Source organism: Phyllopteryx taeniolatus, chromosome 5 (assembly GCF_024500385.1).
Source record: "Phyllopteryx taeniolatus isolate TA_2022b chromosome 5, UOR_Ptae_1.2, whole genome shotgun sequence".
In the NCBI taxonomy this organism is placed as follows: domain Eukaryota; kingdom Metazoa; phylum Chordata; class Actinopteri; order Syngnathiformes; family Syngnathidae; genus Phyllopteryx; species Phyllopteryx taeniolatus.
In genome coordinates this window covers 30488060-30499692 of record NC_084506.1, presented here as the reverse complement: position 1 = coordinate 30499692, position 11633 = coordinate 30488060, and the positions used below count along the sequence as shown (strand labels likewise).

General features: G+C 42.2%; 2 protein-coding genes across 3 annotated transcripts; both read right to left on the bottom strand.

The window, feature by feature from the left end:
- Positions 1-62: 62 nt before the first annotated feature.
- On the bottom strand, positions 63-2017 carry rpp25a (ribonuclease P and MRP subunit p25, a). Its single transcript, XM_061773133.1, has one exon. The coding sequence runs from the start codon at positions 1708-1710 to the stop codon at positions 1087-1089; it is 624 nt and encodes a 207-aa protein (XP_061629117.1). The 5' UTR covers positions 1711-2017; the 3' UTR covers positions 63-1086.
- Positions 2018-2929: 912 nt separating this feature from the next.
- parp6b (poly (ADP-ribose) polymerase family, member 6b) lies at positions 2930-10493 on the bottom strand. Of its 2 annotated transcripts, XM_061774848.1 has the most exons (23): positions 10301-10493; positions 10126-10200; positions 9591-9659; positions 9386-9480; positions 9237-9297; positions 9068-9158; positions 8905-8968; positions 8684-8833; positions 8479-8620; positions 7944-8075; positions 6870-6965; positions 6712-6804; positions 6503-6628; positions 6364-6429; positions 6210-6277; positions 4852-4900; positions 4604-4716; positions 4446-4518; positions 4047-4116; positions 3881-3960; positions 3743-3800; positions 3572-3656; positions 2930-3496 (listed from the first exon to the last, which is right to left on the bottom strand). In XM_061774848.1, exons 2-23 carry the CDS (start codon positions 10126-10128, stop codon positions 3400-3402), a joined length of 1881 nt encoding a protein of 626 aa, XP_061630832.1. In that variant the 5' UTR covers positions 10129-10200; positions 10301-10493; the 3' UTR covers positions 2930-3399. The 2 variants fall into 2 exon arrangements, with proteins under 2 accessions (XP_061630832.1, XP_061630833.1); XM_061774849.1 differs by lacking the exons at positions 4604-4716; positions 4852-4900.
- Between the last annotated feature and the right edge of the window lie 1140 nt (positions 10494-11633).

The window sequence follows — 11633 nt, the reverse complement described above, 5'->3', positions numbered from 1 at the left end:
ACTGAACAAGCAATGAATGGAAAGATTTATTAGGAAAAAAAAAGAAATTACCTATGATGACAGTAAACTCGTTTTCCTTTAAATCACTTGGACAAATTCCAAGAAGGGGATACTGGGGGGGAGGACGTAACGTACCGTATGCCATACTGCCACAAGTGTTACAACATTGACACCAGAGTCATGATGTCGGTGCGTGTTGTAGAAAAAAGTTCTTGTTAGCACACAGGGGCGACTCAACCTTTAGGCAATTGCAAATCTCGGGGCCCCCAAACAGCTCATAAAAACCTATCAATCAAGTTAACTTTGATTCAAAGCGTCTTTTATTGTTTTAGTCTTAATTCTCACACTTAAAAGCACATCAAAATGCTTAACCAATCATGATCATAATGTGTGCTCCCCTCCCATCGCATGCAATGGACTATTCCATCTTCTTACTGCACATATGCAGACTTGATTCAGGAAGAGAGTAGCAAAACAAGCTTGTTGGCATGTGAGAAAAAAGAAGCCTTACATATACATTATTATACAATTATACAGTGTATCAGTGTTTTTGTGTGGGCACACTTCTTAAAATGCTTCTGTGTTTACACGATACTTTTTCAAAATGAAAAAGAAACAGATTGGTGCCGTTTCCATGTGGACATTTCCTCAATGTTGAATATTGTTCTTATCCAATGCAGCAAACGTGTTGAGATGATTCACTTGTCAGATAATAGCTTTATCAAGCTCAGGAAATAGGAAAATGTTCTTGAATTCACACTTTTTAGTTTATGATAAACATTAATATTCAAAATTTTCAGTGCACAGATGTGGAGGGCGTCATTGCAAGGTTTGCCCTGGGTCCCCAAACGTCTGTTCGTACACAGTCATTGCACACGCATTATTGGACATACGAAAAGGTGAAGGATTATATTTGGTAAATTGAACAAATGAATCTCCACATAGAGTAGTTTCACAAATTAACCTCTCAACATACCCATTGCCCAAGTTACTTTCTTGATATTGAGCACAAAAAAAAATCCCTTCACGCCACCATAGTGGGAACTGCACTGGACAGAAATCTGTTTGGAGGCACAGCTTTGGAGATCATGGCGCATATTTGCTCAGGTCTTCCAGGCAGAGTCTCTTGGCTGACGTGGGGCAATGAGGAGATCTGAGCGCGCCTTTGCATATCCCCGTACCCTCTGTGGGAGCGCTGGCTGATTGGGGAGGCTGGTATCCGGGCTCCTGGGGATTGAGAGGGTCTTTGGAGAGCAGGATACAGATGGCAGGGACTGTCCTCTGCATGGTTATAGCTGGCCCTCCGTGTTGTGATCCTTCCCACACCTCATCCACGGTCGTGTAGTAGAGCTTGGACACCTGGTGGAGCCCTTCCACTTTCCGTTTGAGGATCTCCACACAGGTGATCGTCTTGGTGACCCCTCTGTCCGAGCCAGTGAAGACCACCTGTCTCGGAGACCCTTGGTAGCTGTCTTGGCCCTCGCCTTGCATCCGAGCTGTTGCGAACCGCAGCAAATTGCGAATCTTGCTTCCTTCTCTCACTCGCATGTGGAGAAATTTTGTGGCGAGTCCAGGAATAGGATAGGGAGCGCTGTCTTCCGTGCGCCTAACTCTTCTGAAGTTGTTCTGATCAAGTGTAGGCGATAAAGATTGAATGGCTGGGTTGGGTGAAGTATTTGAACGCACCATCTGAGCAGTGGGTTCTGTCATTGTTTAAAAAAGTGTCCGGAATAGTAACAAATTCTGTCTCTGAGCTTCCAGCTTTGAATAATTGGTGTTTTCCCGGAGAGTTCCTCACAAGTGATCAGTTTTGTCATCCTAACTTGCATCTTCTCCCCATTCCGCATTCCTTCGTTCTGAGATGATCGCAAAGGAGAAGAAAAAAAAGAATGTCTCTTCATCTAATCCCTCTGATGTGACGGAAAAGATGTCCTCGTTCTATTCAGCACCGATGACAGCTGATGCCCATAAAACACACACGAGGCTCCGACAGTCGAGTGGCACGGAGGGCTCTTAAAGGCACACGCAACATTTTGTCTGGTTGAATTCAGTCATTAATGTCCTTTGTTGGATTTACAGGCAAACTTTTGCGAGACCCTGAAGCCTCAGTGCGGTTGCTCAAATTAAGCGGCTGGATACACATGATTGAATGAGATGCAATTACACACACACTTGCAAATTGTTTTAACTCAAATGACTTTCCCTTTGCAAACATTTTAAGGTTCCTGTTTTACTATATTAGAGTGCGTTACATCCTCGATGCTTTTACTTATGCCTTGCACAATTTACAGGGAGCCATATGGTATTCAAGAAATGTCTTCCTTTGGGCCAACACAGACATTTGTCCTCCTTTTAGTCACTCAGTCGCCTGCTGGGCTGACCCAGAAAAACACTTTGGGCCTCTTGTAAATCAATGAGAACATTTAAACCTTGGAGCAGTGACAATTTTGTGTGTGTGTGTGTGTGTGTAAAACCAACCAAAACAGGTTTGTCCGCAGATGCCAACAATGCTGGCGGGGGAACATTGGGGAAGCAGCTGTGGGGCTCATATGGAAGCACAATCGTGTTATAATGTTGCCTTTCTGCCTCACGGGATGGGATGCGTCTCCTGTTATTTGCCGATATGAACAATGAGCACAGTCTTGTCATTTGGTCCAATAAAAGGAAGGATCATCTCGAATAATTGATAATATATATATATATATATATATATATATATATATTTTTTTTTTGTACCTTATTATTATGTCCTCTAGTAGTTTATGTAGATTTTTGTCATTCCTTTGAAGTTGCGATTGTCTCTTTGCATACGGATAAACAAATAACAACACTTCGGCATACATCTTACTCAGAAAAACACACCTTTGTACCTTTTTTCTTTTTTTAATTTAATATAAGATATATTTAAGTATATTTTCACAACATGTGATATTGGTCTTAGATTACACCAGAAAAAAGGGGCGTGGCCTATAGTCGGTTGTCTGGACGTGAGTGTCTGGGCGTGAGTAGTGGTCTTCTAGCAGCCCTTTGCGAGTGTTCTCATTTTGTATTGCGTGTTTGACTGTTTCCATCAGAAACCGTGGCTTTCCTTGCCCACATGGCATTACAGTACCTTACTTGCTCCATTTTTATTTCACTTCACTCAAGCGGCGGTGTATCTGAAGCTCACTCTTAACTCAAATCTTGGCTCACAACACAAAGCACCACCAAGCAACAGCTCGTAACTCGAATATCCCATAAATTGGGACGCACTTAAGTCGAGGTACCACTATATGTTAATGTCAAACACAAGATGAAATCAGCCGATTTAGGAAGCACATTCAATCATCATAATCAATCTGGAGAGAAATTCAGACTACCAGTAAATGTTCTCATCTGTTACCCTTTTTTGTTTTTTTTTCAGCTGGGCTTGGTTGCAATGACCTCTAAAATTTGGCTCAGGATCTCTTCTTCCTGAGTGTTGATGTGGACGTCTCCCACGCAACCGTTTTCATACCTGAGACACACAAAGGCAGTGTATTGTTACGTTGACAGGCAATCTGAACGAGAACTCGTGTCAGGTTGAGCTTACACAAAGAGGAAACGTGTGCACACGTGGTCAGATATGGGACACACCCAGATGTTGCCATGTTTTTTGAGCTCCTTTGACGTTATGACTGCGAAAAGACCCAAAAAGCAAACATATTTGAATGAGCAACCATTATACTATTTAACGTTACAATCATGCTTTGGTCAGACATACCCTCACAAAGTGCAACACAGTTTAGGTTCCTGCTTTGCAGAAACCTGCCAGGGAGATCCTACAACAATGAGAAGATAAAACGTGAAACAACAGGATCGACATGTATGCAGTTAAAATTTTGCCTAAAAAGTGATTTACCTGTTGGATTATGTTTACGCGATTATAGTTCTTCAGGAGTTCTTCTTTGGTGGGCATCTGGTGTTGTCCCTTTCCCATGTCTTCAAAAAGAAAAGAAAAAAAAGGATACCTTGCGGAATTCTAAAGAATAACTTCAATTTTTTATGAAATAAATGTGGATTCATACCAGAATATCCAAATGATATGCTTGAGATTGGGCTTAAATAGATCCCTTTGCCATATGCAGCTCCATGAATCTTTTAAAAAGACACGAGTGTGAGTGTCAACACCCGTGAAAGGTTCTTCGACTTGGGGGTCACCACCCTTTTGAAACTGAGCACTCCTTTTTGGGGACTGATTAATGCTAAGAGCTACCAGTTTTCACAATAATGATCCACAATGATCTAAAAAGGTAGGAAACAGATAAGTATCAATATGCAACACTTTATTTCTATAAAACTCTGCAAGTGTTTACATTTTCCACAACTTTGCTAGGAAATCACAATGTCCCATCTATGGTGCGCTCGCTGGTGGTGACCCCTAAGTTCATGATATTTCTTCATCTTCAGAATTGTCATCCCCTTACTTGGAATTTTGTATTGGATGCATTCACGAGGCCGTTTCTTAAAATGGAATGCCAGTTTTCAACGTGGGAACCACTGGGAAAGAAGAAGAATGTATTATGAGTAGGTGAATCAGCAAGTATGTTCCGTATACGTGCAAGGATGAAACCCATGTTCTCACTGGAAAGCAAAGGTGCTGCCATAGAGTTTGCGTGCAGCTTGAAAACGAGCCTCTTTGGTCGGAGGGCTGCTGATGAGCAGGAACTGGTGTGGTGTGTGCATAAAGGACAGTTGCTATCGTGCAGCGAGGAAAGAAAAGAGATACATACCGTAAGCGCGACAAAGTTTAACAACGTATCGGCTAGTATACTCGCTAACGTGACCGCTACACTACGTAGTGCTACTGTCAATCAAGGACTGCAGTCCTACCCTGTTGGCTGGAAGCTTGACAATGTGAGATCTGTTGCTCGCTAAAATCCTGATGTCAAACATATGAACAAACAGCTGAGACTCACTCTGATTGGCCGTGTTTCATACATGACCCAGCCACAGCATTAGGTACACTCGCACAGCACGATTACATTAGTAAAGACAATCATGCTTGGGTTAGATTGAAACTATTGAAAAATATGTTCATTATTGCGGTGTAGCACCAAGTTGCATCATAGTAGTATTAAATCAAAAATAAAATAGGTGTTCCCAAAAAACCCTTTCTTAGTCCAATACGTAGACTACCTAGTGTTTCTCGAGAGGTCATCGGTTGTGCCAAGCGAAATAGTCCAATTTCAATGAATAGGTCAGGAAATTTTGATTTAATACAAATCTATGCCAGCGACATATAGGGATGGACAGAAGTATTCAATGCACTTCCATTTGCTGGCAGAAGGAACATAATCTTTTTGTGACATTTCTGTTTAATAGTGCGGCGTGGGATTTTTTTTCCAATGTAAAATATGTGCTTTGGCTTAATACAGTAACGTTTTGGGAAACTCCAATAACAACACCAATTCTCGCTCAAACGATGTAAAGTTTTTACGCGATGTGTAAAAACTAACTTAAACTTGTGTTTAAGTCAGTTCAATGCTTGACTTTTTCTTTTTTTTTTTAGGGTGAATAATGAAATGCCACTAGCAATGAAAAGGCATTTTTTCTTGTACAGTATGTTAGATTATTCTCGAACACAGTTAAACAGTGCACAGCGTGCATTTTCAATAAATGCAGTTAAAAAAAAATACGCCAATTGGAAAGCATCTTTGGACATGGCACAAAGAAATAGAAAGAGGAAGGCAAAACAGGAAAACGTGGGTTTGTGCTTGAAATGGGTCATAAAATCTATCCCTTTGAATATAGAGCGGTGCCTTGAGATACGAGTTCATTCGTTCCGTGACCACGCTCTCACAACTCCGAACGGTCAAGGAAATGACTGTAATGCTATTAATCAATAAGTTAACAGTAATAACCTAATTAAATAGAATGCCTAGAATTAAAAAGCTTGTGCATCATGATTAATTAATTGCGGCTACTTCTTTCAAAAAAGATTTCATTCAAAATCATTAATGAAAATAATATTTATTATTTCTATTATACATACTGTATATACTTACCTACACACACACACACACACACATATATATATAATATCAATCAGTATTTTTACACTACCAGTGCTGCTGAGCGTTAACACTTTCATAGCGTTAATAATGTTAACTCTTTCAAAAGTGTTCATTTAACTCTGAACCAGTGGGTAGACAGACACAATAGGATGTTTAATATGGTTTTTGGCTTACCATTGCAGTAAAGGAATGGCAAGAGGGTCTATTGAGTCCATCTGCTTTTTGATTTCAGAATATGAACCCTGCATTCACATAGAAGAACTTTGCTAAGAAAGTCAAGGCAAAGCAAAAGCACTTGTGAAATGAATGAAAGGAGTGCAGGATTCACCTGCGTCATCCTCCTAATCAGCAGGACACTGTCCAGGGCTTTTTCCAGCCTCTCGTAGCTCTTTCTCTGTAGTGAGAAAAAAAATTCACTGAATCTTCATAACAGGCCGTGAATAATATCAGCGGAGTTCTGATTATACCTTGGGGCTAAAGGCCAGCATTTTGGGATTCTTTGGATCGACAACAGACGGATACGGTTCAAATATGATGCTTTTGCGCGACGACTGCACAGCCGCCCTGCACATCGCCACCAGCAAGTCGACCACCTGCAGACCAGAAATTCCACTTATCGTTTAAACGGGATCGACACCACCTTTATGCGAAAACAATCAAGCGGTGTGTTACTGACCTCTGCACCGGTGGCCACCGCCTCTGTGGCTCCTGACATCGCCCCCATGGTGTGAAAAGAAAAGACACATAGTTCCCTGCTGCAAACGGCAGGCTAGCAATGCACAAAAGTGAACTCCTTATTATTTAGTTTTAGTGTTTTTGTTCGCAAATGTTTACCTTCAACAGGGGGCCATTCTGGAAAACGTGGCGCTCGTCACAAACTACGCAGTATTCATTCAAGGTGGGGATTCTCTGCTCTGCGTACCTCATAACCTGTGCACACATCAAAGCGCAATCTGATTTGATCCAATGCGTGATTGACACTGTCAGAGAGGTGATCGTTTAACAGCTGTGGAAGGTCAGGTTAAGGCTGTCTCGGCTGGCCTGAACACTATTAGAAGCACTGACCTACATTTACGACCTAAATTCCAATACACTGGTGCCTTGCGATAAGAGTGACCCGATTTACTTGTTTTTCGAGATACGAGCCAAGTGTTTTGCTTTGACTTGCAGGTAAAAATTTGGGTTACGAGCGCTGTCTGGTGGCAGTGAGCTCAACTCAACTCGCTTCCCAATAAGCGGCAGTTTGGCAGACAATTTTTCAAAAAAACTCTTCAAGCTGTTGAATCCAACTCTGAATTTGAACACAAACGCTGGAGCTACACATCTAGACAGACAATCTAACATTACTGACTGACTGACTGACTGAGGACAGTCGCCATGTATATGTCTGAATTATCACCAAGGCATGCACAAGAAGGGCTAGCACAATTAATGAATGATGCCCAAACTCTTTTATTCTTTACATTCTAGTTAATGCTAGTATTGCCATATGTTTTATCCATCCATCCATTTTCTGAGCCGCTTCTCCTCACGAGGGTCGCGGGCGCGCTGGACCCTATCCCAGCTATCATCGGGCAGGAGGCGGGGTACACCCTGAACTGGTTGCCAGCCAATCGCAGGGTGTGAGGTGCTTTAATTGTGGTTGTAGTTTGCAGTTGGTTAAAACTGCACTGCGTCATAGTGGAGGCTGTTTTTGATCGTTTTACTTCACTTGCGCACCAAAAAAAGCCAAGAGAAGAATATTGTACTATTGTATTGTACATACTTGGCAAGTAAAGATGATTCTGATTCTGATTCATTATGACAATCAGAAGGTGGAAATTGTCTAACTAACTGGATTCAAACATGACATTTCTTGTGAAATACGACAAAACCAACGCCTTCTCCACGTGGTTTTATTTGCTTTACCTGCACCAAGAAGCCATGTTGCAGAGTCGGGGCGGTCTTACAGTGCCCTATGGCCTGAGAGAAGAACAGCAGCTCTATTAGCTGCTTGGTGCTGAGCTGAGCGGACGACTTCACTCCTGACACGACGACACTCTGGGAAAGAAGACACACAAATAATCTGGAGAATAAAGTCATCGGACCATGGGGTGGCTTTAGTCAGGTGATAGTAGCTTGGTCTTTTTCAGTGACTGGTTGTATGTTCAATTCCTGGTTCCTCTTCCAGTATTGTCAAAATATTGTTGCGCATGATAGTGAAGTCGCTTATGACGCTTTTTCATCAGTATGTGAAAGAGCTGGTTACTGACTGTATACAACATCACATGCTTATGCCGTGTGTAAATGTCACATTTTTTGGGGTGTCTACACTTCAGCCATCTGCTTGTTTGATTTCAAATCCATTTGGGTGGTGTATCAGGCCAACGTCATACAAATGATGTCATTGATGATCTTTTTAGCAACAGATCTCGCTTGAATATCTTCATGAGGTAAAGCTGACCTTTCCGCGAGGCCTGTAAGTGAAGAGTTCCCCTGATGGATTCTTGATTTTGTAGGACGTCGCGTGATTGGCAAAATGATTCCGTTTCCTGGCTGGCAAAACAATCCTTCCCCTCAGGCTGCGGTCTTGGAGTGTGTTAGATCTAAGCGGCAGATGTGATCAGAAAAGATGGTAACAGAAACATCACATACTGTGTACTACATACTTTGACAGTGGCAGCCAGATGCTGAGTCTTGCGCGGAATTTCTTCATGGTTCCACCAGGCCTGAACCAGCTGTGCCTTCTCTTCTGTCTCACTATCACGTTCTCATTAGTCAGATGGTTCCACTCCTGTGAGATGAAGACCGCTAAAACACTGCGGAACAATATTTAAAAGGTTAGTCCTTCAAGTGAAATTTCAACATAAAACGATGCTCAGCGTCTTACCTTTCCAGTTGTCTTCCAAGACTGAAATGTCTATTAGATGACTGAAAGACTTCAACTGTTGGTTCTGGGGTGAGAAATCATGGATCATCATCATCATCATCATCATCATATACTGTAGAATGCTGATGTTCAATAGACGGTATTGGCAGAAGTGCAGTCTCACCAGGTCCATTGAGATACTGAGACAAAGACAAGTGCAGGCGGAAAACGATGGGCTCTGATGGGTTAACCCTCCAGGCTTTGGCCACTTCCTCCTGCAGACGGCAAACATAATATACAGCATATGGTTCACGGCATAGCCGGATGAAGTGTACATTTTCTTTTTAACTTACATCCAAAATGTTGCCGTCAATGTTCAGATCGACATCCACTTTATCGATTGATTGATATTCCCTGAAACAGGTAGAACGTAGGCAGCAATAAAAACACACGGGAAAGATTCCTGCTCTTCCCCTTGACTGATAATTGTTGAAACGTTTACCCGATAGCGACCGAACTATGTGAATACAGTCTCCTGACTATCTCAATGTCGCCATCCAGTCGAGGATGGCAGCTCGGCTCGATGGTACAGCTTTCCTGTTGGGAAGCAAGTGCAAGCATTCACATCTTTTCCACCCATCAACATGAGACCCGTTACCTATTACTACGTATACTCGCGTCGTGAGGATAGTAAAAGTGATGTTTACATCTGTTGTCTCCTCTTCCTCTGAGTCCAAGTCTTCCTCACTTCCACTCCCCTGCTGCCACTCAGCTTCCTGAACAGTTAAATAGGAAAACAATTCATCCTGCCACCCGTTTTCTATACCACCTTTCCTGACTTGGGTCACGGGCGTGCTGCAGCCTTTCTCAGTGGACTTTGGGCGAGAGACGCAACATAACACAGTGGACTGGTCACCAGCCAATTGCAGGGCACATATAAACAAACCACCATTCACACTCACATTCACACCTAAGGACAAGAGCCTTTAATTACCACAGTCGTTGTCAGATTTTGACACCACGTGCCACCTAAAAACATACGGCGCTTTCCAAGTACCACCATCGTGACCAAAAATAAAATCCAGCCAGCACGGGGAGAACATGCAAAGTCCACAGACAAGGCTCAGAGCATGGGTTTGAACACAACCAACCTCAGAACTTGGCTCGAGCGCTTGTATTGTATCTGAGTATAGATCGTGTCGTGTACCATGGTGGTAGTACGAATAGGTTATGTGGACTCACCATGTGCGGCAGCTATGCACTTCTTCACCAACAGCGAACTGTGTCTTTTCTCTTCTGCGGCTAAAGCGAAGAACACTGAAATGACACAGTTACATGCATTTTGCACACAGATGTCCATATGTAATATTGACTCAAATATAGTTTACAATGTCCTCTTCATGGTGTCAGCACTTACCTCCTTTCACAGAGAAATCTGCAGTGTCCACATCTTTGACATGAAGAACCACTGATCGTATACCATGATGGCTTTTACGACAAATTGGCAGATTTGAAGCATCCCCCCCCCCAATGTCTGAATGTGTGCGTCTCCAGTCTGACCTTAATCAGCAGTGAACCCGTGACTGCAGCCGCCTGCTGCTCCACATTCTGGTCAGATTACACACTTGTAAGGCCTTCCTTCATACATATGTGCTTTTCTCAGTGTGCCGTAATCCACTTAAAAGAGTGTCTGGTAGTGGTGTGCTTTTTTTTCTCTCTCTCTTTTTTCTGCTCATTAATCCCTCTGAGTAGTTTATTGATATAAACGAAATAGCTGTAGAATAATATCTAGTGAAATAAAGTGGGAAGTTAAATACATTTTCTATATTTCCTTTCAATTACTGTGTTCTCATGATACAATTTGTTAGCTAATCATGTTAAAAGCTCAATGAATGACTACAACCCCCTGTGCAACTACAATATTCATGTACAAGAAACAAAGGACATATTGAGGAGTTCACAAGTTTTATTGAATTGCAATAGTCAACAGTAAAAAATTCAACTTTGTTGCGTGCTTTGTTGCCGGGAGAATATTTGGTCCACTTTCACTGATCAGCCACAAGAGGACGCTGTTGTTGAGAGAAGGGCTTGGATTTAGCTTTCACATACTGTAAAACCTGTTCAACGTGATCGTTTTGCAGTTTGGTATGCAAACGAAACAAAAAACGAATGAAATTCTAAAAAAAATATGATTTCTATTCATCCCTACGTCAAATGTTTGATTTACCACAATTAGATACTTGAGGGAATCAAAACGATTAGGAGCAGTCGTCATGATATAGTACGCCACTGCAAACTGCAACCGCAATAATAAACATATTGTCCAACTAACATTATTTTCATTGTAATAACAAGACATTTGCTACAGCTGTTTTATTCTATTTTATTATATTACACACAAGTTGTCATAATGTTACAGCTCTGCTTAATTGTATAGTAATATTGTGAAAATCCCACTTCATTCGGCCTATGACTGTGTATACCATACACTGCATACGGGGGAGGTTTGTGATATGGGCATCGGCCCAAGGCAGCATCCCGTGGGGAGCAATGACACGAGTTTGCCTACCGAGCAAACAGGTCTGCGGATGACGCAGTCAACATGGGGCTGCACTTCATCCTAGGACGCCTCGACGGCACGGGGACCTACGCGAGGATCCTGTTCGTGGACTTCAGCTCTCTGTTCAACACTAACATCCCTGAACTCCTCTCCTCCAAGTTTCTCCAACTCAGCGTCTCACCTGCCATTT